Source organism: Lissotriton vulgaris, chromosome 4_1 (assembly GCF_964263255.1).
Source record: "Lissotriton vulgaris chromosome 4_1, aLisVul1.2, whole genome shotgun sequence".
In the NCBI taxonomy this organism is placed as follows: Eukaryota; Metazoa; Chordata; class Amphibia; order Caudata; family Salamandridae; genus Lissotriton; species Lissotriton vulgaris.
The window spans coordinates 69,081,360-69,107,098 of record NC_141691.1 but is presented as its reverse complement, the minus strand read 5'-3'; the positions used below and the strand labels follow the sequence as shown (position 1 = coordinate 69,107,098).

General features: G+C 47.4%; 1 protein-coding gene across 1 annotated transcript in view; it reads right to left on the bottom strand.

Annotated features, from left to right (window-relative positions):
- The window catches only part of LOC147718384 (tumor necrosis factor ligand superfamily member 13B-like), a 421,739-nt gene that overhangs the window by 26,572 nt on the left and 369,428 nt on the right, over positions 1-25,739 (bottom strand). Inside the window, exon 5 of the mRNA XM_086918333.1 lies at positions 21,034-21,178. Within this exon, the coding sequence (XP_086774459.1) occupies positions 21,034-21,178 (145 nt within the window). The remainder of the gene's footprint in view (positions 1-21,033; positions 21,179-25,739) is intronic.

Below are 25,739 nucleotides of genomic sequence, written 5' to 3'. Positions count from 1 at the left end.
AAAAGAGCAGCCTCTAAGCCTGCCCTAGCCACTCTGCATTGGTTACCCATAAAAAAGAGGGTCCTATTTAAAGCACTTCTCATGTGCTACAGGATCGTCTCGCACAAAGCTCCCCCCTACATGACCGATCTGGCTATCCCCTATGAGCCTAACAGAACTCTTCGCTCTGGAGGAACAGGACTGCTTAAAATTCCCCGCATCAAGAAAGCCAGAATGGGTGGCCGCTCTTTTCGTGTAGTGGCTGCCAAAGAATGGAACTCTCTCCCCATGAGCATCAGACTAGCGGATACAGAGACTATATTTAGAAAACGTCTGAAAACCCACCTGTTTTCTTTATAATCTCTTCATCTGGCCCTGACCCTTCTCCTCAGCGCGGGGACACGCCGGGATGGCGTCACCATGCGCTTTACAAACCCCTTTATTATTATTATTATTCATGCAGACCCTCCTGATCATGACTTTCATTGCTTCACATTCAGTGGCTCTAGCGGATGTGGATCCCCAAGTTTCAGCAAAATATTGGCAGAGAGGCTCTGCCTCCATCTGTACTTAGAGGGGGGTCCATAAGGGCCTCCACTCTGAGTCCCCAAAGCAGGATAGATTGTGGCCTCGTTCGGTGGACACTGTCAGCAACAGTGGGGCATGGACAGACATATAACACGGTAAGTAGGAAATGGTTCCGTCATGGCTAAAAAGCCCGCAGAAAGGCAACAATGGTCAATTCGGGAAAAGGTGTTAGCCGCTGGAGTAAAGTAATAGAACTCTCTTCTATTAGGGTTGTGCGCTCTCCATTCATCTCTCAACTGCATACCCTGAAGTATACCTGTGAGGGAGTTCACCATACAGGGTTTAGTGTGTTCTTTAGGGGGTTCTCTATCTAATTTTCCATCAAATACACAATTGAAGTCTCCAAAAAGGAGGATCTCATCACCTATGTAGGGAGTCGCCGCTTTCAAGACAGCTGGGTAGAAGTCAGGGCAATCCAGATTGGGGGCACAGACGTTAATAATATAGATCTCCTTTCCTTCCCATCTTCCAAATAAAATAACATAACGTCCCTCAGGATCCAGAATATGTTAGATATGTTGGAAAGGTACACCCGGTGCCACCCACACCAGTGCCCCACGTGCAAAACCAGAATGTGATGTGGCATAAATCTGTCCCCTCCATCGTTTAAGTAGACTCGCTATTGTGTTCCCCCACAGGTGTGTTTCTTGTTGCCCCGCTATTGCTATTTTATTTCTCTTCGCGAAAGCATGTATTCTACAATGCTTATCAAACGTTGCCAACCCTCGGACGTTCCAGCTAAGAAGACTCAACATCTCTACTGTCATAGTGATGCTGTGTTAAGTATCTGATGTATGTCATAGCCCCAATAGTACCTCCCTCTAGTGTAGCCCCAAATCTGTGCATCATGGCATAATACTTTGTGACCTTAAAAATTCCCCAACAAACAAACCAACATTTAAAAACTAAACATATCAAACCCCAGCCCACTCCCCAGGGCAGTAGTAAAGATCTATATATGCATCTAGAGATCCATATAAGAAACAGTACACACTGCCCAGCTCCCCCCCTTTCCCACCAATACTTCAACATCTGCACGGCAGCTCTAGGGTCATGACCTGATGTAGCCATATCTGAAATGTCAATAATTATATCTAAGTAAAGTCTGTGCAAGAGAGCTGGTAACGTCGGGCGTGCTCTCAAGCCACCCCGGAGGACCTGGTCTCTAGTGGGGGTGTCGCCGATCCAGCGGTTGCTCACTTCTCAAAACAGGCGATATTTCAAGTTCAAATCTCATGGGTGCGCTTTATAACCCCCCCTGATTTATTGATTGATTGAAACCTTGAAGCTGCCGTTTGATTGCAATGAAAGTCTTTCTTTGCTCCTGAACTCATTGCATGTAATCCAGATACACTGTAATGGAATGTCCCTCGAAGAAGAACCATCGTCCGCTGCGAGAGAGCTGGGGCAAAAGGTCTCAGTTTCTAAAATGTAATAACTTTGCAATAATAGCATGAGGGGGTGCTCCAGGTCTCGGGGGGGGGGGGGGGGGGGTGCTTCAAGCGCTCGATGTTCCTTGTCCACATTGAAGAACTTTGATAACTGCTTAGGGGCCATCTCTCAGGTAATCCAGTCCTCCAAAAACAGGTCCACTGCGGGTCCTTCTGCTTTTTCAGGAAAACCCACAAATCGTAGATTCACCCTACGCGACCGCCCTTCAGAGTCCTTCGCACGGTCATCGAGTTTAACCACCTGACGCTTCAGTTCCACCACCGTGGCGCTAAGGTTCTTAACTTTTTCCTTTAGTGCATAGTATCTTTTTCTGTGACCGTCACTCTGTCTGAAAGTTTCCTGAGGTCACAACGAAGGAGATTGACATCTATGGCCACACCATCATTCTTTTCAATCATGTAATCTCTAGTGGACTGAACGGTACGTAGAACATCCATTAATGTTGGTGTATCTTCAGTCTCTCCTTCCAGTGTACGCTTGTCCATTGCTTGGTTCCCATTGTTATCTGCAGGAACATGGGAGAGGGGCTGGGCATAATTCAATATTTTATTTTACTGTGATTTCACTGGTTTATCTTTCCCCATTGTGCCCAGTAAATGATATGGGAAGACTCCCTGTATGACGCTTCCTGTGCGGGGTACAACTAAAGCGGTCCTCCGTTGATCCACTTCCTTGCCAAAAAAACAATTCTTCCACCTCTCTTTGCAGTTTTTTTGTCCTTTGCAGGGTTCCAATCCTATCCTGGGAGGCTCACTATGAAATTAAGCCTTCTCACCCAGCCATCCCTTTGGGTCTCTGCCCAGCCGCTCCGGTCAATCAACTGTGGGATCGTGAATAAGGCTCCCAGGAGGGAGCTCCCCTCTCCCACTCCAGGAAATCTGAGGACCCTGGTCCCTTCCTTTGAGCTGCTGCCCCTCTCACCAGAACTATCCGCTTGATGGGTCTCTCAACGTGGGCTCCGTTCTCCACTCCACAGGGGTGCACCCACTCCCCTGATCCGCAGTGTCTCAGTCAACTCCCAATAGGTGGAGACGTCTGTCGTCTGGTCGGAGCCGGTCAGACTCACCCGGGGGCCTCCACAGTTGTGCACACCCTCAGCTGCTCACGTTCAGGCACTCACCCCCAGCGCGATCCACATTTCATTCAGGGACGCCATAAAGCTGCGCCGTCTCCTTGGGAGTCCCAATACCTTCCCGTCCCCCGGCGATTACAAGCAATGACGTGGGCCCATATACCGGCTCGGATCGTGCCGTGTCAGTTGTCTGGTCAACCTGTCGTAAATTGACAGCAATGGGTTCGCATTTAGCTGAAGCCATCTTGTATTTAGACGTTATCTTATCCGCTTTGTGAAAGCCATTTTGTATTTCTGGCAGCCATTTTGTTTGCCATGTGCTCGCCATGTGCTCTGTCCTACCTTTTTGTTAACTACTCTTGTAATCTGCCTAGAGACAAACTATACTTAGCATCTTCCACTTTTGCACATGCCCAGAGGGGCCTAGCTAGTAGAATGCACCTGCTTCTCTAGTATAACTGTCAGGCTATTTTGCTGCTGTATGGAGAAGTAATTCTCCTCCCACTTTGTTGAGCAAGTAGAACTTGTATGCCCGACTTAGTCATTTTGCATGCTTACATGAGCCAGGACTGCCCCTTGCATTTATGCTTACTATGTAACCCTAAGCATATATAAAGATCCATTTTTCTGTACTCCTTAGACTGCCTCGTTCAGTTGCTAAGGCTTCTATGTGACGTAGTCTCACTCATTTGAGTTTAATAAAGATGCTCTTTTATATTTCAGCTTCTGTGCCATTTTCTTCTTTGTTGGTTTAAAAGGACCAAGTATCAGTGGGACCCCTAGGAACCTTTTTTTTAATTTCTTCAGTTGGCGCCAGGGCTGCTTTGAGGCTTCAGTTTCCTACCTGTCATTTGCTGGTAACCTCTGACAGTGCGCGGTCCCTTGAGTCCCTTGGCCTGAGTTTTAGCCACCCCCTTTTCTTTGCTCCAACGGAAGGGCAGTGCACCGGAGCATCCCCTGCGGCGGGATGCCTGGCTTTCACCTTGGGGATGCCCTGTAGGGGCTATCTCACAGGGAAAAGCCAGGACGGGTTCCCAAGGCAAGCGCCGGGAAACCTCCGGGTAGCTGTGCGCTCAATAAATGCAATAATACTAATAATAATAATAATAATCTAAGATTGGCAAAAGGCACTACATTATGGTACCCATGATGAAAGGAAAAATAAAATGAAAGAGCAGCCTGAGGATCCTCTGACACTGAATAACGAGTGTTGGAGCCTGAGAATATAGCTGAACATGAAATTGTATTGCTTTTTCTGTTTAGGCAGTACCCGGGTCTGCACGAGATGATCTGTGCCCACGACCAACGAAGAGCACAATATCTGTAGTGCCTGCCGCAGAGGAGAGACACTGGTGCACCGCATTGAGAGATTGAGACTTTCGCGTGAGTGTTTGCCAGGAGGGCACTCCAACAGATACTGAGAAGCATTATTTTCATGGAAGGCCTGGATCGAGAGGCCCAACGCGGAAGAAGACAACGGAGGCAGATTTGATGGATGATAGAAGCCTACCAAAGAGGCTTAGGATGGACTTTGGCATAGTTGCACAAGTGATTCCAGTGCGATTGTATAAAGTGGGTGTTGGATATGTTCCCATTTGACTGAATTGCCATGGAAGAGGAATAGCCTCTAGTGGCTCCTCCCCTAGCATCTAAAATGGTCCACCAGAAGTGAATTTGTGTACCTGTTCTTACTGTTCTGCTGGCTTAGTGTTCTGTACTCTGATAAAGGGTATTCCCATTTCACCTGCGAGCATTGATAAGGATCGCCACTGTCTCACCTGAGTATATAATAGTCACTGCAATGCATAGGAGCCCTGAAAATGTTTACTAGATGAATTTAGGATTTGCTTTTGCTTAGGACTAGAAAAATGATAATTCTGTTTGTGATAGTGGTCATTACTCTCTCCTGCTATCTGTATTTTAAGTATGACCGAATGCTCTGTTCTCTTTGTATTCTTGCTTATAGCTTACATATACCTGCTTAAGGAAATGTTTAGAATGGAAAATGCCCACCTAGCAATGAATTAGGAAATTGATAAAATTATAAAAATTAATGTGTAAATATTTTCTATGTTCCTACTGGATCATAGGAATGTCTTCAGCTAATGCTAAAACGGTTGTCTATCGTAAATTGACAGCAATGGGTTAGCATTTAGCTGAAGCCATCCTGTATTTAGAAGTTATCTTATCCGCTTTGTGAAAGCCATTTTGTATTTCTGGCAGCCATTTTGTTTGCCATGTGCTCTGTCCTACCTTTCTGTTAACTGCTCTTGTAATCTGCCTAGAGACAAACTAAACTTAGCATCTTCCACTTTTGCACATGCCCAGAAGGGCCTAGCTAGTAGAATGCACCTGCTTCTCTAGTATAACTGTAAGGCTATTTTTGCTGCTGTATGGAGAAGTACCTCTCCTCCCACTTTGTTGAGCAAGTAGATCTTGGATGCCCAACTTAGTCATTTTGCATGCTTACATGAGCCAGGACTGCCCCTTGCATTTATGCTTACTATGTAATCCTAAGCATATATAGAGCCCCAGTTTTCTGTCCTCCTTAGACTGCCACATTCAGTTGCTAAGGCTTCTGTGTGACGTAGTCTCACTCATTTGAGATTAAAAAAGATGTTCTTTAATATTTCAGCTTCTGTGCCATTTTCTACTTTGTTGGTTAAAAAGGAACAAGTATCAGTGGGACCCCTTGGAACCTTTTTTTTGATTTCTTCAAACCTTCCACTCGGTACTGCCGACCGGGTCCTCTGATTTTTGCCTGGGGCAAGAATCAGTCGCCCCCTCTTCAAACAGGGACTGGGAAAGACTCTGATCTGGTGTCTCCGCCGATTTCCTCAAGCCGAATCCAAGATGGCGCTGGCGTCATCATCCCCTTGACAGGACTTCTCTTTTGTTTCAGGATAACATCCACCACGACTTCTCAAAACTCTTGCCTTGGAAAATCTCACGGGTCCCTGGAGACCACATTATGCCAGGTTTTTGGATTCAGGATGCAGTAGGATCACATTTTGCACAGGCCGTCGCTCTGAGCTCTTATCAGATGTGTCCACGTGGCCATTCTGCCAGGACACGCCCCCCTCTTGGCAACAATTCTTGAAATGAAACTCTGGGTAGTTTTAAAAGGACTCTGAAAGCAGAAATCTTAAAAGGAAACCTACACAAGCAAGATACAGCCTCCTTTGAAGTACAAGGCGCGTCAGCCCCACCAGTGTCTTTTTCACCGGACAGCCTCAACCTGCGCTTACTTCATTGGCTACAAGGATTGTGAATTCCTGCTACTTTGACAGCTTCTGTGATCCTCAGCATTCCACCAGTGTCCGTTTTACTGGACAGCCTGTTGTATATTTACCTTTCTTCTGTTTCTATGCTGTACCACGATCCTTACCTGTGTTCTCCATTCCAGAATGTAGTTGGCTCTGTTCCCTCCTAGTGTTCTAGGTGGTGACAGTTTGTGCCTGGCCAGCCTGTGTCGTGGTTGTTTCCTGCTGCTTTCCTGCAATAAACCAGCTGTACTTCATTCGTGGTCTCCAGCTCCTTACTACAATTTTTGGCGACGTCTTGAACGCTGGCCAGCAAGCTTTGTAGACCTCCAGCTGGTGCCTGATGCGTTGAAGACATCGTTCCAGTTAGCAGTACACAGCGGAACATCCTCGACAAGAAACGAACCTGCTGCGTGTGGACTCCGCCTATTTCCACTTGGTGCCCCTCAAATCCGGCTGATGGTGCTCCTGTGGTGTACTTGTGAGTACTTTTTGAAGCTCGAGCGCAGCGTTAGCCCCAGCAACGGCAGTGGCTCCGACGTCATCGTCTTCCTGTTGTTGGCGCTTGTTGCCTAGGAGACGCTTCATCGGCAAGCTCCGTCAACGCTCAAGCTTGTGTTTCAAGCCTCGATAGGTGGATTTCAAGCCTCGTTTTCGCTGTTGCCTAGCGGCGGCCATCTTAGCTCCTTCTGTTTGTCTGCCAAGCCTCGATTTCGATCGAGTTGCGGTGGCGGCCATCTTAGCTGGTTTTAACGCGATTTTTCATCGCTGAAATCCTTCCTTCCTCATTCCTGTCACAGCTGTCACAGCGCTAAGACATCGTTTTGCGGACTTTTGCCAATCTTCATGCAAGAGAGGTATGCTTATACTATAATCACATTTCTAACCTGGTTGTGCTAATTTTCTTCGTTTTACCTTATTTTGACTTTATTATACCTTTTAAATGGCACAACAGTTTGTGGTTACTTTACCTCCTCAGTTTTTACCCGAGCCTGGGGTTCCTGAGATACCATGGGAAGACTGGTATATAATGTTTGACAATTATCTTGAAGCGCTAGACGGACAGGAATTTTCGCCCAAAAGGAAAAAGGCTATCCTTTTGAGTACTCTTGGCAAGGAAGGGCAAAGAATTTTTAGATTCTTACCGATCACACTAGGAGCTAATCCACAAGATATTGATGAGTTTAAGGAAGCGGTTGATCGTCTCGAGATCAGATTTGCCAAGGAGGAGAACCTGATTATGAACCGCTATAAATTTTACACACAACGCCAAAAAGACTCAGAGACAATAGATGACTTTGTGGCTAGACTTAGAGAGTTATCTATAAAGTGCAAGTTCGGTGCTATGAACGACGAACTTATTAGAGACCAACTAGTTGTCCAGTGCTCAAGCAAAAAGATTCAAGAGAGGTTATGGGCTGCTAAGAACCCGACCTTGAAAGATGCAATTGACTTGGCTAAAGTTATTGAGGAGTCCAGCAAATGCATGAAGGTCCTAGACTCACATAAGTCTTCTCCTCATCAAGAGGTCTCTGTTGTTTCTGACAAAGGTACTGTGGCGGAGTGTGAGCATTGCTGTGGAGACAATGTTGCTGTAGTGAAAAACAGACCCAAACCTCCTGCGAAGAAACAATCAACAAGTAGATTCTGCAATAGGTGTGGCAGTGGTAGCCACTCTTCTGACGCTAGGTTTTGCTTTGCCGCAAACAAGGAATGTTTGAAGTGCGGCAAGGTTGGACATTTCTCCAAAATGTGCAAGGCAAAAGCTAGGCAGAGAGTTGCTATTGTTGATGACTACGTCGATGACTCTGTAACCGAACCTGATAGACTTCTGGTCATTGATGATGTCGATGTTATCTGTGATGATCCAAGACAAAACAGACCCAAAGCCATTTTTAAGATTGATTCCCATGAGGTGCTGTTGATGGTTGACACTGGTTCTCGCCATACCATCATACCAAAGTCTACTTTTGACGCTTTTTGGGAGGGGGTGAATTTGCATGACAGTGACATTTCCCCTAAGGGTTTCAATGGTCAGAAGATTGAAATCCTTGGTTTCTTTGAGTCTGAGATTGTCTTTGAGAAAAGGTCTATATTTGGGAAGGTTTATGTTTCGATTGATGGTCCTCCCATTCTGGGTTGGGTACATCAATATGACCTATATATTGTTATCAACCCAAGGGCAAAGAATCAAATTATGGTTGTAGATGATGACTCTATCGAATTTATCCTCTCTGAATTTGGGTCTGTGTTCAGGGAGGAGTTGGGTGAGCTTCGGGGGTATGCCCATCTTATTAAACTAAAGAAGGGTAGTTTGCCTGTGCAACATCGTGTAAGGAGGATTCCCATCTCTATCCGTGATGAGGTGAGACTCCTGATTGAGGAGATGCTTCAATCCGGGGTGATAGAGCCTACAGAAGCATCAGCATGGGTTTCGCCCGTCGTGATTTCTAAAAAATCAGACGGAAAATTGAGATTCTGTGTGGACCTCAGGTCCCTGAACAAGTGTGTCGTTGCGGACACCTTCCCTTTACCCAACATTGCAGAGATGGTGTCCACTCTTCAAGGGGACAGATATTTCTCCAAGCTCGACCTGAAGAGTGCCTACCATCAGGTCAAACTCCATGAATCTTCGAAACACCTTACTGCTTTCATCACCCCTGATGGGATTTTCCAGTTTACTCGCCTTCCCTTCGGGTTGATATCGGCAGCGAGTGTCTTCCAAAGACTGGTCAGTGAAATATTCAAGGGGCTGAAGAACGTGGTGTTCTTTCAAGATGACATCTTGGTTTTTGGAGACTCTGTGGCGGACCACAACCTTGTGCTAAGAAATGTTTTGCACAGAATCTGGGACACTGGCCTTACTTTGCGTAGGGAGAAGTGCTCTTTTCTCGTCCAGAACATTGAGTACTTAGGACATGAGATCTCAGTCAACGGAGTCAAACCAAAGAAGAATCTTCTTGATGCAATACGCCTAGCCCCTTGCCCGTCTGACAAGGACCAGTTGCGGTCGTTCATGGGCTTAATCGAATACTACTCCAAATTTGTGGAGAGGTTCTCGGAGAAGACCTTGCCTCTGAGGGCTTTGTTAAAGAAGGGTTGCAAATTTACTTGGGGCCCAGAACTAGAAATGTGTTTCAAGGAGATCAAGGAAGCTATCTGCAGTGCGAAGGTGCTGGCACCCTTTGATACTTCCAAGACTTCCACTCTCTTGGTGGATGCCAGTGCTCATGGTCTTGGCGCTGTTTTGTTGCAGTCTCATAGAGATGGTGACAGGCCGGTTGCTTTCGCTTCACGCACTCTTTCCAAGTGTGAACAGAATTATTCTGTTATTGAGAAGGAGGCTCTGGCTGCTGCGTGGGGTGTTCACCATTTTCGACCCTACTTATGGGGCATTCGTTTCAATCTTAAGACGGACCACAAACCCCTTATCCGCATCCTTTCTCCTGGCGGGGGGGCTTTTCGTTCTCCAAGGTTGGCGAGGTTGGCTTCCAAACTCCAGGAGTACCACTTTGACATTTCCCACATCTCTGGTTGGAGGAATTTCCAGGCTGATTGTCTGTCTAGGTTGGCTGTTCCGTCTGGTGCTGATGTTGGCTTTAGTTTGGAGGGTTTTGATGAGAATGTTGCCTGGATTGATGATGTTCTTCTACTAACTGAGAGCTCTTTCTCTCGGTCTGAGTGGGTGGATGCCATGTCTCGGGATAGTGTCTTACAGGAAGTCATCCAGCTGATTAAACTGGGTTCCCGCAGGGAGAGCTGTGTTCACGTTTCGGTTCGGCCCTTCCTAAAAGTCATTGATGATTTGTCTGTATGCAGTGACAATGTTGTGATGCGTGGTGATAAGTTTGTGCCTCCTGTTGATTTGAGATCCAAACTCATTTTTTTAGCCCATGAGGGTCATCTTGGCCAAACCCTGACACAACAACGTCTCAAGTTAAACTTCTGGTGGCCCGGTATGGATTCTATGGTGTCTTCTTGGGTTGAGGACTGTCATACTTGCAAGGTGGGTGAAAAGAGACTGAAGGTTGCTGTGGGGTCCCAAATGGGTGTGTTGCAGTTCCCTGAGATCCCGTGGCATACCATCTGTTTGGATTTCATAGGTCCTATGGCCGAGTTACCTCTTTCACAGAGGTTTGCCGCTGTCATTGTGGACTGCCATTCAAAATGGTTGTCCGTGGAGTTCATGAAGGATATTACTACGGAAACTACCATCAAACACCTGAAGTCCCTATTCTTTATGGAGGGTTTTCCAAGTGTTCTTATAACTGACAATGGTACACAGTTAGTCTCGCATGCCATGCAAGCCTTTTTGGTTGATTGCGTTATTTCTCACCATAGGACTTCTCTCTACAATCCCCAAGGCAATGGCCTTTGTGAGCGCCTTAATAGATTGGTGAAAGGCACTGTTCAGATGGCTCTCTCCAGCAGTTCTTCTGTCTCTTCCCTTGTTCGTGAGATGGTGTATGCGTATTGTACCACTCTTCATGCCTCTCAGTCCAAATCCCCTTTTGAAATGATGAGGGGTAGAGTCCCCAGCACCAAACTTATTCCCTCTTGGCTCAAGGACATGGTTTGTCAGTCAGTTTTGGATAAGGTGCCAGGTGTTCCAAGGCCTCCTGGTAAGAGTTCCGTAGGTCTGCCTACTAAGTGTTCTCCTGGTGGGAGTTCTGTGAGCCTACCTGCTACTAAGGGTGTTTCTGGTAGTCGTCCTATACGGGCCCAAGGTGTTCCTAAGCCTTCCGGTAAGGGTTCTGTGTGTCTGCCTTCTGGTAAGGGTTCTGGGTGCCTGCCTCCTGGACCTATTTCAAGCAAACTCGCCAAAGGTGATCTCGTCAAAATAAAGTCCGGTCGCCATTCGGGTGGTTTGTCTAAATTCCGTGGTCCCTTTCTTGTAAAGATGGTCTATCCTCACTATGTAGTTCTCTCTAATGGAGAAAAATGGAATTTAAGGAGGGTCGCTCTCTATCAGAAAGCTGGCACTGGTCCTGTTTCTGTTTCTCCTTCTTCCTCTGTTCCTGCCCAGGATTCCCCATCCTCTGGGTTCATGTTCATTCCCTCTCAGGTTCCAGCTCCTGTTGCGTCTGCTCCTGTGGATGTTTTGGTGCGGGGCGATGGGGGTGGGGATGCTCCTGATCCTGTTCTCTCTTCTCCCAACCCTGTTCCTGATTCCAACCCTCCTTTGCCTGCCTCCAGGCCTCAGAGGTGCCGTAGACCCCCTGCACACCTTAATGATTTCTGTTGTGATTAGTTTTTTTTAGAGGGGTGACATGTCTCCATTTCAATGCTTAGTTTCACTGGTGATTCTTGCTTGTTTGATTGCTCAATTTACATTGCTGACATCGCTAGCTTTCTTTAGTTCGGCTAGCTCTCTTTAGTTTTGGCTAAGTTTCCTTTCCATGACATGTTTACTTTATGCGTTAAGTTTCCTTTTTGTGACATGTTTTCTTTTTTATTCTACGGAAGGAGATGTGTTGTATATTTACCTTTCTTCTGTTTCTATGCTGTACCACGATCCTTACCTGTGTTCTCCATTCCAGAATGTAGTTGGCTCTGTTCCCTCCTAGCGTTCTAGGTGGTGACAGTTTGTGCCTGGCCAGCCTGTGTCGTGGTGTTTCCTGCTGCTTTCCTGCAATAAACCAGCTGTACTTCATTCGTGGTCTCCAGCTCCTTACTACACAGCCCCAGCCTGTGCGTACTTCATTTGCTACAAGGATTGGGTATTCCTGCTACTGTGACGGCTTGTGTGATCTTGACCACTTGTAAACGAACTGCACAGCCTGGACATGCTTCCTGGGTTTACTTAATTCGCTTTTCCAAGTGGATAGCTTGCGAGAACCTGAGCCCTTTCTTTGCTCTTCACCAGTCTTTCTCACACTGCCCTACCCCGGCACAACCGTGGAGGACAAGCGTGGTGTGCCCACAAGGAAATGCTGAAACAGCAACACAAATATGTTCACACTTCCTCTTTGTGCCTTCTAAGTTGACTTGGACAGTTTGGGATGTTATGAACGTGTTACCTATGAACGTCGCTTTTGTTGTGAGATATTGGGGTTTGCTGCCCAAGCTGTTTTCTCAGCGTGCGTTTTATTGATGAGCTTTACACAATTTTATGAGGAGCCAAGCCGTGGTACCGGCGGAAGGTATGGAACATTTGCGGTGAGGACATTATTCATGACAAGCAGTTATGATGTTTTTTTGTTTTTTTTAAACAATAGTATTTTACACCATGTCTTGTCACTATGGCAGTTGAACCACTGCACAACATATTAAAATGGATGCACTGGTCAAGTAATGCACGCGCAAGCTCACCTTCACCCAGTGTCGCGCGGAGTCTCTTCTATGACGCATCTTCAACTCTGCTGCTGCTGTTGGACGCTATGCAGCGCGGCGATGCCGGTAGCCATTCGGCACAGCATCACCTGCGTGCCGCCATTTGGGGATATGAGGCACCACGCAAGTACCTGTGCTTTGAAGTGTCCTGTATTATCCAACCTGTTTGGTTTGATTTCTGCCAACGACGTGTTCTGCCTATACATTTTCACACCAATTTGAAGGAGACTGGGGACTTCAATATCCTGTTGCTTTATATCTCTTTATGGTCAGCTCTAATGGTACAATTAAGAATGTTTGACTCTCTCCGATCTTCAGGATTTCTTCTGTTCGGCAGTTTGGCTGTCTCATCTTGTGGGTGTGATTCAAACAGGATTCTACAAGGTTGTTTTCTAGTTCGGGACTGCTTTTCTTCAAAAGTGTAATGCTAATATTTCCTTGCATTCCGTCAGTCCAGTTTTGAAAACCCATGTAAAATGTTTCTACTGAGCTAACCCGCAATAATATAGAAGTGTTCTGTACTTTTGGGTGTTCTGCCCAGTTTTCAACTTTCTCATGGTTCAACATTGCAAAGGATTTTCGTGAGACATCGCTTTTGCATGTTAGTGTTACTGGTTTATTTTTGCCATGTTGCTGTTTCTGGCCTTTATGTTGAATTGTAATGAGCGATTTTCACATGGTACGCTATGTGGGTAGGTTGGCATTCTTACAGCACAACTTATGTTTCATTTATACTCTCAATCCTATATATCTCTTACATGTGGGATTGTTAATATGTTTAATTTTTTCGTGTTTTCGCTGTCTTTGGGGTTTTAGTCCCATTCAACACAGCGTAAGGGGTGGCTCTCCCTTATCATGGGTAATGGATTTTAGCACCATTCAACACAGTTTTCACATTATGGGTGTTAGCCCAATCTTTACAGTTTGTAGTGGGTATCAGTCCCACTTACACAGTTTCTAATGGGTACCCGTCCCATGTGTTCTTTTGTTCTGTACATGTTTCTAACCTTCTCACAGGAGTCATAATGGGTACGACTCCCATGTGTTCTATTGTTCTGTTCACGTTTCTAACCTTTTCATAGAGGTTCTAATGGGTATGAGTCCCATGTGTTCTGGTATTCTGTTCATGCCACTAACCTCTAAATAGGGGTTCTAATATGTATGAGTCCCATGTGTATCACTGTTTGTGCACACTAGTGTGCCACACTCGTGGTTGTCTGCCCCTAGGCCTGTTTGGCTGTATGGTTAGCAGTCAACGTTCTTTTTCTTTCTTCCCCTAACTTATTTTTCTTCGGTTGATGTAGGGTGTAGATGTTCCATGTTGTTTCTGGTCCATTTATTCACCAGTATTTTTGGGCAAGTGAGTTCGGGTGTCTTTCACCCATCTCTACCGTTACTTTAAAATTAATAGGAGGATGATGGGTGGGTGATATATTATGTATATTTGTCTACGCATCTTCTCTATACTGTTTTTTCTGTACATGCACTTTTTGTACTTATCTTGTTTATTTTCTCAGTTTTTTCTTTCCATTTCTCTTGTACTTCAGTCTTAACCTTCTATTTTATATTCCCTTGTACTTACTCTTCCATATCGCTGGTGTATTTACTTCCTTGATCACGTTTTGATTTTCTTGGCATCTTTGCTATTATCCCTTCACATTTAAATTCACTTTCTTCTTGCTTTTTCTCCCCTGTTCCATTTTTCTATTTCTTGAGGCTCTCCTTGTTTGAAACGTTTTCTTCTTTGTAGTTTCTATTTTTGTTTTGTGGAATAAGGGAAGATATGTTGTAACCTGTATTATAATTATCTAGTTAATCTCTGTTACTTTCTTGCTTGCTACTCAGCGACTGTGAATGCGATGCATGGAATGTTGGTTTGAGAGTCTTGAATAGAATGCTCGGGTGCCTGAATGCTTGAGTGTGTCAGTTGGAGTATGGGCTGAGCAGCAGACAGACTGCTCCTGGTGGGGCTGCATCTCTACAACTCAACTAACTGTAACTGAACTCAATAAATCTACTTAAAACTACATCCACGCTGTGGACCTCATCACTACACATGCACACAGACCCTTATTCTTTTCCACTAAAGAGAAGGTGTAGGAAAGTAGGATCTGCTTTCATGGTTACTCGCACTTTTCGCTAGTGTCCATCTGTTTTCTGAGTAGTCTGATTGAGATCCTGCTAATCAGGACCCAAGTACCTGTGCTTTCTCCCTAAATTGGACCATGGTGAGTACTCAGGTACCCCCCAGATTGGCTATTGGTGTACTCTTGTAAGTCCTTAGTATATGGTACTTAGGTACCCAGGGCATAGGTACACCAGGGGTCACCCATGGGCTGAAGCATGTACTATGCCACCCATGGGAGACCACTTAAATTGTGACTACCGGCCTGCCGTTCCTATATCTGAGGTCCTTCCAATTAAAACCTATAAGTCACCCCTAAGGCAGGCATTTCAATCCTGAAGGCAAGGTGCTTGGTTATAAGTGTGAAGGTACCCCTGCATGAGGATGACACCCCTACATTCCCCGAAGTCCATTCCCCAAGCGTTGTAAGTGTGTCAGCCATTACCATACATAGAGAGGCCATGTGTCATTATGCAATGGCTAGCTCTAAACTGGCTGTAACAAATCCCGGTATGTTTAGTATCAAACATGTTGGAATCATACCCCAACCCTGTAAACAAAGCTGGAGGTATGATTTTAATTTCATGCACTATGGGACTCCTCCGGGAAGTCCTCTATGTTCCATTGTCTGACAGCAAGCTATGGCTGATGCTGACCACAGACACAATTCTGCCCTCCTGCTGCTGAGCCAGACTCAAGCAGGGAAAGGTAGGACAAAAGGCTTTGTGTATTGGGCCATGGTGGGGCATTTACCAGCGTATTAGACTGCTTTGAAGCACATTTGGTGCCCTCCTTGCATACTCCAGTTGAAACCATTTCAGGGAGCCATTGGCTCCCACCCTGGCATGAAACTGGACAAAGGACATGGGAGTATCCTCCCCAATGTCTAACCCTTCCTCGGGGAGGGAACCCTGAATCGTCCCAACCCTTTCCTTAAGGTACTTAAGGGCTTACCTGTATGTGGCTCTTGAGATTCATCGTTGGACAAGATGCCAATCCGAAACCACTTTATCTTCAACCGTCCGGGCACATTGGACTTCGCTTTGGGAACAGAGACTGCATCTGGAAGACTCCTGCCACTCCTGGTCTCGTAGTCCTGCCAATCTTCTGCGTCGTCTGTGCTCCATAGAGGGTTTTCTCTAGGCATGTGGGCATCCAAGACACCCAAAGGAATCTCCCTTAGAGTGAAGGAGTCACTCCCCTGCATTAGCAGGCACCGCCACAAAGCTGACCGGTCTGCTGTTCCTGAGCTCCCATGAACTCAGAAAGGTTCAGCAACCAAGGTGTTGGTTCTGCAATGCCCTCAAGGCCTGCACTGTCTTCTCAGCAAGTTTGAAGTCACTATCCCACGTCTGGACCACTGGAGCAGTACCTCTGTTCACTGTGTCATCTTGCCATTACCAAAGCTTGTTGACTCTCTTCTCCAGAAATCTTCGGGCTCCAAGAAGCTCAAGCCTCCTGCTTCTCTGTGGGTCCTCTTGAGGGTCTTCTTTGGTTCCAGTGGGCTACCCTGTTTGTTCAGGGCCTGCTCTGACTCTCTTGCACTTGGTGAGTCCCTTTGACCTTGCTGGTCCCGACACTCCACCTTTTTTGTCTGCCACATTTGTTGCCGCTGCCAAGGATTGTTGGTGCTCTTGCCGCACACCGACCCCCTTGCCCTTGACATCTGGCGTGGGACAGGCCGTGAATAGCTCATGGTCTTCCACAGTGTTGCCTTGTCCGCACAGCTGCAGCGCAAACGTCACAGTCAACTCTACTGCATCGTCCAGCATCGGTGGGCATTTGTCTTCTGTGCCTCCTGGTCACTCAAGTGATAGACTCTGTCCCCTCTGCTTGCAGGTACCTCTCTTCCTGAATCCACACTTGGATTCCACCAGACTCTTTTACCTTCTTCGCCAGCGGTATCTTTACTGAACTCCTCCATTGTAGTCTACGGCAGTTCCAAAGCCACTTCGCATCCATGCACCCGGCTTCCCTGGTGTAGGTATCCTGGTTCCCGGGGTATCCATGAGTGGGGTGACTCTCCAACCTTCCATCTTCCATGGGGTTTCTTCAGGGCCATCTGGGAAGGGTCCTTCTTCTTGAAGACTGCAACTGCAAATTCCTAATTGACTTGAATTGAGCATGCTGTCAAGTTTCCACTCTGCACACAGCCTCCGTGGGGTTCCTGGGTACTTACCTTGTGTGGTTCTTTGGGTCCATGGCTCTTCTTAGTCTTCTGGGTCCAGTCTCATCTTCAGTTGTGGGTCGCATTCCACTTTATAAGTATGTGGTTTGGTCTCCTCCTGGAGACCACTGTGTATTTGTGCTACTTACCTCTTCTATTACTAAAGTATTGTGTGCATTGTGATTATATCTCCGGGGAGGAGATATTTCAATGTGTTAGTGAGTGTTTATAATAAATAATTAATATTTCTATCCGTTTAACCTACACTATATCAATCAATCAATCAATCAATCAGAGTACTTGTAAAGCACGCTACTTACCCGTGAGGGTCTCAAGGCACTGAGGGGAGGGGGTGCTGCTACTGCTCGAAGAGCCAGGTCTTGAGGAGTCTTCAGAAGGCAAGTAGGACTTGGGTCTGCCGTAGGTGGGTAGGGAGGGTGTTCCAGGTCTTGGCGGCGAGGTAGGAGAAGGATCTGCTGCCGGAGGTTGTTCGTTGGATGCGGGGGAGAGCAGCGAGGGGGAGGTTAGCGGAGAGGAGCTGCCGGGTGGGGGTGTAGAAGCTGAGTCTGCTGTTCAGGTAGGCTGGTCCGGCGTTGTGGAGTGCTTTTGTGTGCGTGGGTGAGGAGCTTGAAGGTGATCCTCTTGTCGACGGGGAGCCAGTGTAGGTCTCTCAGGTGGGGGGTGATGTGAATGCGGCAGGGGATGTTGACGATCAGTCGGGCGGAGGCGTTTAGGATGCGTTGTAGTCGACGTAGGTGTTTGGCTGGGATTCCTGCGTAGAGTGCGTTGCCGTAGTCCAGTCTGCTGCTGACGAGGGCCTGTGTCACCGTTCTTCTTGTTTCGGTCGGGATCCACTTGTAGATCCTGCGGTGCATGCGGAGGGTGTTGTAGCAGGAGGAGGAGACGGCGTTGACCTGTTTAGACATGGAGAGGGAGGAGCCGAGGATGAATCCTAGGTTGCGTGCATGGTCGGTGGGTGTCAGTGTTGTTCCTAGTGTGGTCGGCCACCAGGAGTTGTCCCAGGTTGAGGGGGTGGGTCCGAGGATGAGTACCTCCGTCTTGTCCGAGTTCAGCTTCAGACGGCTGTTCCTCATCCAGTTGGCGACGGCCTTCATTCCCTCGTGGAGGTTGGTTTTGGCGGTGTGCGGGTCCTTGGTGAGGGAGAGGATGAGCTGGGTGTCGTCGGCGTAGGAGATGATGTTGAGGTCGTGTTGGTGGGCCACTTGTGCGAGGGAGGCCATGTAGACGTTGAACAGCATCTGGCTGAGGGATGAGCCCTGGGGGACATCGCAGATGATGTCGGTGGCCTCGGATTAGAAGGGCGGGAGGCGGACGCACTGCGTTCTGCCGGAGAGGAAGGACGTGGTCCAGTCAAGGGCCTTCTCTTGGATTCCGGCTTCTGGGAGGTGTGTCTTTAGAGTGCGATGGCAGACCATGTTGAAGGCGGCTGACAGGTCCAGGAGGATGAGGGCTGATGTTTCGCCGTTGTCTAGTTGGCGCCTGATGTCGTCTGTGGCGGCGATGAGGGCTGTCTCGGTGCTGTGGTTTCATCTGAACCCGGACTGGGACGTCCGAGATGTTGTTGTCTTCCAGGTGGCGGGTCAGTTGCATGCTAACGATTTTCTCGATGAGCTTCGCCGGGAACGGGAGCAGGGAGATGGGTCGGAAGTTCTTGAGGTCCTTGGGGTCCGCCTTGGGCTTCTTGAGGAGAGCGTTGATTTCGGTGTGTTTCCAGCTTTCCGGGAATGTCACTGTTTGGAAGGAGATGTTGATGACATTCCGTAGTTGGAGTGCGATGGCAGCGTCTGCTTTGTTGAATACGTGCTGTGGGCACGGGTCTGACGGAGATCCTGAGTGGATGGAGTTCATGACCTTGCGTGTCTCGTCGTCATTGACGTTGGACCAGGAGGTCAGGCGGTTGGAGCTGCTGGTGGTCACAGGGGAGGTGGGGTCTGGCGTAGTCTGGGCGGTCATCGTGTTGAAGCTGTCATGGATGTCAGCGATCTTGCGGTGGAAGAAGATGGCTTGTGAGTTGCACAGTTCTTGTGAGGGCGGTATGTCATTGGCGTTGGCGCTGGGGTTGGAGAGTTCCTTTATGATGCTGAAGAGCTCTTTGCTGGCGTGCGCATTGTTATCTAGGCGGTCTTTGAAGGAGGATCTCTTGGCTAATCTGATGAGGTGGTGATGTCTGCGGGTGGTTTCCTTGTGGGCTGTGTGGTTGTTCGGAGTGCGTTCATGGAGCCATATCTTCTCCAGTTTCCGGCATGCGCGTTTGGAGGTCTGCAGCTCGTCGTGAACTAGGTGGCTCTCTTGTTGGAGGGTTTCTTGAGTGGGGCGAGGATGTTGGCATAGTCGTCGATCCACTGTCTGAGGTTGCGGGCTGCGGTTTCTGGGTTGGTGGGGTCCGTGGGTGTCTTTTGGGCGAGGGTGGTGATCAGCTGGTCTTCAGTAACTTTGCTCCAGCAGTGGCGAGGTAGCTGTTGGGTGGGTTGGTGCGTGGTTGGTTTATTGAAGGTGAAATGGATGCAGCAGTGGTCGGTCCAGTGAATTCGGTGGTGTGGTCGAAGGCGACGTGGGTGCCTGTGGAGAAGACGGGGTCCAGCGTGTGGCCAGCGGGGCGAGGGTGGGTGCGGTGACAAGTTGTCTGAGGCCGAGGTTGTCGATCAGAGTGGCGGAGTTGGCATCGTTGTTGTTCTCGAGGTGGAAATTCAGGTCCCCGAGGAGGATGTAGTCCGAGGAGGCGAGTGTGTAGGTGCTGGCGAGGTCGGCGATGGAGTCGCTGAATTGAGCTCGGGATCCTGGGGGTCTGTAGATGAATGTTCCTCTGAGGGTGATGATGGGATCTGTGTGGATCCGGAAATGCAGGTGTTCGGCATAGTTGAGGGTGTAGTATGCGTCAGTGGCGACCTTGAGGGTGGACTTCTGGACGATGGCTATTCCTCCCCCGATTCCGTTGGCGTGATCCCTGCGGGTGATCTTGTAGCCGTCCGGGATGGCTATGGCAATGTAGGGCGCCGAGGAGTCGTTCCACCAGGTCTCGGTCCGGAAGGCCACGTCTGGTGCGGAGGTGTCAAGCAGATCCCAGAGCTCGATTGGCGTGTTTGCGTGCGGAACGGGTGTTGAGGAGTATGCAGCGGAGGTGGTTGGGTCCAGTCCTTGGAGGTTTGGTGGCTCTGTCGCAGGTGAGGCTGCAGGTGTGGCAGGAGAAAGGTCCATGAGTCCGTTTCGGGCGGCTTGGAAGCAGGTGTGGTTTCGGCCGGCGTTGAGTGCGTAGAGGGTGCTGGCGTTGTAGCGGAGTCTGGTGCTGAGGCGTTCGTGGGGTTCGGGCACAGATGGGCTTGCCTTTGGCGCACCTTCGGGGCACCAGCAGCGCAGCCGCAGCACGCCGCCTTCATAAGAGGGGGATAGGGAGGGAGGAGCAGCTGGGAGGCGGGAGTGGGGTGGCTAATGGGAAGCAGGGGGCGGGGCCGCAGAGACCCAGCAGAGGGAAGTGGCAGGAACGGCGAGAAAACAGGCGGGCGGCAGGGAGCAGGCACGAAGCAGCTGGCAGCCGTGTGGTGGCGTGGGGAGCGACCTGCCTGCGAGCAGGGTCAGATGTCGCTCCGTACTGGTAAAACAAACTGCTTCACACTCCTTCTGGACTAAGCCTGAAGGCTGTTTTCCACAGCTACCACTTAGAGAGCTCTTTAAGGTTGTCTAAAACCACAAAAATCATCATAGGGGTTGTCTGGATTAGTGCAAGGCGCTCCACTTAAATAAGTGTGCACCATATACTAAGCCAGCCTCCTACAGAGGGCAATGAATATTTCCTTATCAATAAATGACTGTGAATTGCCATAGTAATAAACTTCATTACAAAAGAATTATGAAAACTGTATCATTCATTTGATTATGTATTTTAAGTGGGAGGTGATGTCGCAAGGAGCTACTTGCTAATCACACTCTTTCCTAGATTTGGCACCACACACAAGCATCCAAAAATGACAATACATTAATATAATTTCCTTATTACTCTCCTCAGTCACCTATTGGGGAAAAAGAAACCACAACTCACCAGCAGTGTAGCATGAGTTGTTACTGTTGAGCTCTGGCATGTTTCTGATGCAGCGCAATAGGATCTTAAGGTCAGTCCCTGCTACCACGTGCTTCCTTCTCTGGATGAGATGTCCCATTGGGAGGCCATTTTCCTGATACAGAACCTACAGAAGAGACATCCCACAGTCATAGAATGTGATGACATGCATCAAAATGGTCAGATGCTGCTGGTTGAAGAAAGCTGTCATAAGTAGTGGGCTGGAATTTCCAAAAATAATTCCCATGGGACATTCAAGAGAGAAAAGAACTCAAGTGCATCCTCCTGATTACAAGATCTTAACACATAAGGTACATAATGGTTCACCTAACCACTTGAGAATTCCAACATGTTTTGACCTAACAATAGTGCCACAAAAGGGCCAAAGGTCTCCGTCAGGGTCAAAGAACTCCCTATACACATAGCACATACGTTATATGCAGGAACACAGAGACTATACTCTCATACCACTGGGATATACATCATGATATAACCACAATTTGGGGAAACTACAGACTTCATAGATCAGAACGAGGGGGGGTCTCCTTTGAGGTCCCATATTCATCAAGAGTTTGAGACAGTCTATTTGACCTATTCAGCCCCCTGGACTTTGTGACCACAGAGGAGACACACCTCATTCTGATCCATGAAGACCGTAGTTCCCAAAATTGGGCTCATGTCATGATAGACATCCCAGTGGTATAAGAGCATTGTCTCTGTTTTTCTGCATATAGCGCATGTGCTATGTAGATAGGGAGTTCTTTGACTCTGATGTAGAAGTTTGACCATTTTTTACACTATTGTTAGGTAGAAACATTAGTATTCTCAAATAGTTAGATACACCATTATGCTCTACCCTTACACCACAATTCTGGTTTTAACCTACACCTGGGGTACCCATTAATAAATGTATCTCCTTGGGTATACCCCTAGTTATTTTTTAATTGTGATCTGAACCAGTGAGTTTGTCCTGTAAAAAACAATCTGAGAACTCCTAATTTTATTTGGTTGAGTCCACTGGAGTGGCACTGTCCTACTCAAGTGTGAGAGGTCGCCTTGATGAAGAATGCCATGATAAATTATGGGTGAGGCGACCCCTTAAATATTTTTCTATGACCCTGTATGCTACTACATTTTCATACAGGCCAAGATTGACTTGATTCCTACAGCACTCTAGTACCCTAAGTGTTATGATGGAATTCCCACAAGATATTAGTTACATTTGCTTTTCCACTTCAAGAATTCTTTAATTTTTTAAAGATAGGAAGCCACAGGGTAGTACACAATTCAAGAATATGATGTTAGAGATAATGGTCTGGCATTATAAAAACTATGATATCTAATCATCGAAGACTTTATATCTTATACTTTATACTGTGCCGCCATGCCCAATAATGCATTACATCACAATGTGTTTTTCACATATTATGAGTGAACCAGGCTATCTACTACTTTTACCGCCTGGCCCAACAGTATACAAACACTCCTGGATGTTGACTAATGAGAATCTGGTCAACAATTACTTACGAGTTAACTAAGACCGGTGCCATTCTCTTCTAACTGTTTTGATACCCTGGTGTGATTCACCAACTGTTTTCCTAATATATGCCCAAAATGATTATGATTATTTTTCAGATACAAAGTAACAGTGTTGCTAAATTACTGTGGTTATTAGACATACATGCCTAGATAAATACACAGATCATTACCACTAACTGATTTGTGATTTCTATTACAGGTAAATTGAACCTTGTTTTCATAACACGGTGGGTATAATAGAATCCACCTACATACTACACAAGTAGTGTAAGTATATTTTACTTTCTGTTTTGTCCTGACGAATGCTCCACAGACCCGGCTGGGTAATACGGAGCTGAAACATGTTGACTGTATGTTTAAAGTGATATACCAAGATCCAGTAACTTGATCTGACAGTATACCCATCAGAATTTTAATAACAAATCACACCTCCTGGAATAAAATAGCAATATGGGTGATGACTTGTTTCTTAATATATTTCTTAATATAATTCTACCCTCAAAGTGGTGATACCCAAACTCATCTCTGGACACTGCCACGCTGCTCCAGAGTGGTCCTCAGGCTTGAGGCAGGCATGTTGCACGAATAGATCACCCAGTGACAATTGCCAAACGTCTATGAGGGGCGGAGAACTACAATATACCGCACTTACGAAAAATCATAGCGTTTATGAGGGTTTTCTATACCACTCCATGTAACGTAGTTACAAGTGTCATAGTTTATTTTTTTGATAGTCGCTAACGAAGTGTCCCATACCGTATTCTCATCTACGTAGTGAGTGATCTTGTCACAGATCTTCGTGACCACGGAGTCAGCGTGTAACATGAGTCTCTAAGCCGCCAACCAACCGAGGGCGGCCGGATGCTATTGAGGGAGACCTTCACTGATATGAGAGCGTTATCGGAAAGAGAGCGTGGTGTAATGTCCGCCTCAGTGAGGTGTGGTAAGAAGGCGGTCGTGGCCAGGAAATGATCCAAGCGCGCATACCTCTTGTGTGCAGCTGAGTAATAAGTAAAGTCGCGCTCTTGGGGATGCTGAACGCGCCACACATCATGGAACCCTCCTTCATCAAGCCACAGCTTACCTTGTGGAAAATCGTTACGGTTTGGTGAACATCGTCTGCGCCATCTTGCCTTTTTCCCGATGCCACACTTTTTATCATACGTTCCCACCATTTTAGCTGTTTTTGATCAGAACCGCTCTCTGCACGTCCCTGACCCCCAACCCGGTTCTTCACCCTCGCCAGCGCCCCCATGTACTAGTCACCCCCGCCCTCACATACCTTGCGCATAAGCGGCAGCCATTTTAAGCACCATGGCCTCCCTGTCCCTCGCTGATAGCCAGCGCTTCTCACTCTCTCTTAACCTCACAGGCATCCCCCGCACGCTGACAAACCCCCTCGCTCTCACATGCCTTGGGTCATAAACCCCTCTTCAGCGCAGATCTGCCTCAGAATCCCATCCTGTTCCCAGCGCGACACCTCCCTTCATTCCTTTCATAGTCTCAGGCCCTTTGATGCAAACCCCCCTTTTCCTGTGTGCCCGTCTGTCTTCCTTGTTCCCAAGCCACCACCTGGCCCTGCGGATACTGTTTATTACCCCGTACAGTAGGAAACCTCCCCTCCCCATCAAAAGACCCTCGAGCCGATCAAAAGCCCCCCACTCTATGAGATCCGATCAAACTCCACACATTCCGTGAATCGGCGGAATGTCCAGCTGCGCGATAATCATCACCTGTTGTGACCGGGGTGGGGAATTCAACTGTAAATGTATGTGGGAACGGGCCTGAAGGGGAGATTCCGAGGATGTTCTTTCATATATCAAAGTGTTGCAAGAATGTGTTACGTGCAATAAAGATCATAAACCTGTGTATAAGAGGCCAGGCCTCAGAGATGCGGCTAGAGCACCTCGTGACGATACTTGCTGTCCGAATTGATGTGTTCTCCTCCGGAGAGAATAAACCCTCGTTTCCTGCCTTTCAGTCTCCAGCGCCTGCTTCTTCATTGATTAATATTGGTGGGTCATTGAGGCGACACCGCCGGGCAACACTAAAGGGTCCTTGGTCACTGGTTGTCTTTGCACCCTTTTACAATTGGCGTCCCAAGCGTGGGGCCCATCAGCGACTCGTGGATCCAGTGGGAGAGGTCCTGACGACAGAGTGAACAACTGCAACGATCGGAAGGTACCCTGTCCGATAGACCCTCGTCTGACAGCCGATCATCCGAACTTCACTGGTTCCGAACGGACCTCTCTCGAGTGATCTACAGTCCTGACTGGGAACCATCAGGAGTGCCACGAGGAGTACGAAGAGAAGAGGACGATCGGGCGCTGGATTCGGAAGACAAGAAACTGTCCATGCGGTCCAGGTAAGGTCGTGTAAACACGACAAATTGTGAAATGATTGATAACTGATGAAAAATACTAGTATTATTCTTTGTTAATTTATTTGGAGTTTCTCTGTCGGCAAACGGAGAAACAACCGGCTCTCTCTTTGCAAGCAGTGAAGGATAGGTAACGCACCCGTCGTGCCTATCTTTCTCCCCCACTGATCAATTGCCCCTCCCCATTGATTAACTGTTACGGATCATTTTTCTGGAGATTCTCTGTCTGCAAAAAGGAAAGAATAGGTCCCCCTCTTTGCAGATAGTGAAAGGGTAGGTGACGCAGACCTTTGTGGGCCTACTTATTCTCCCCATTGACCATTTTTTATTTTTTATTTATTGACCAAACACTGATTGCCCGATATTGGTTCTTGAGGTATTCACTGCCTGCAAACAACGTAGAATAGAAATATTCTGTCTAGTCTTTGCACGCAGTGATAAGATAGGTAGTGCTGACTATTATCCCCATTGTGATCCGTCATGCCTGTCTTCTCCCCACTGATGGATAGCTGGTTCAGCCCGGACCGTTTATTAGAGGTGGACCATCTAGCCCCGCTGGAAGGCACCCCTAATAAAGACATGTTCACAAAGTATGGATTAATTACCATAGCCTATAGTAAGCTATGGCACAAGTATACCAAAGCAAACCAAGAGAAACAGTGGCCACTGATAGGATCCTTCGATTTAGACAAAATAGAAACGGTAGAAATAGCCCTTCGTAATAATAAGACAACGCCTATTATGCTCGATAGTCTCGGTATGTGGCGCA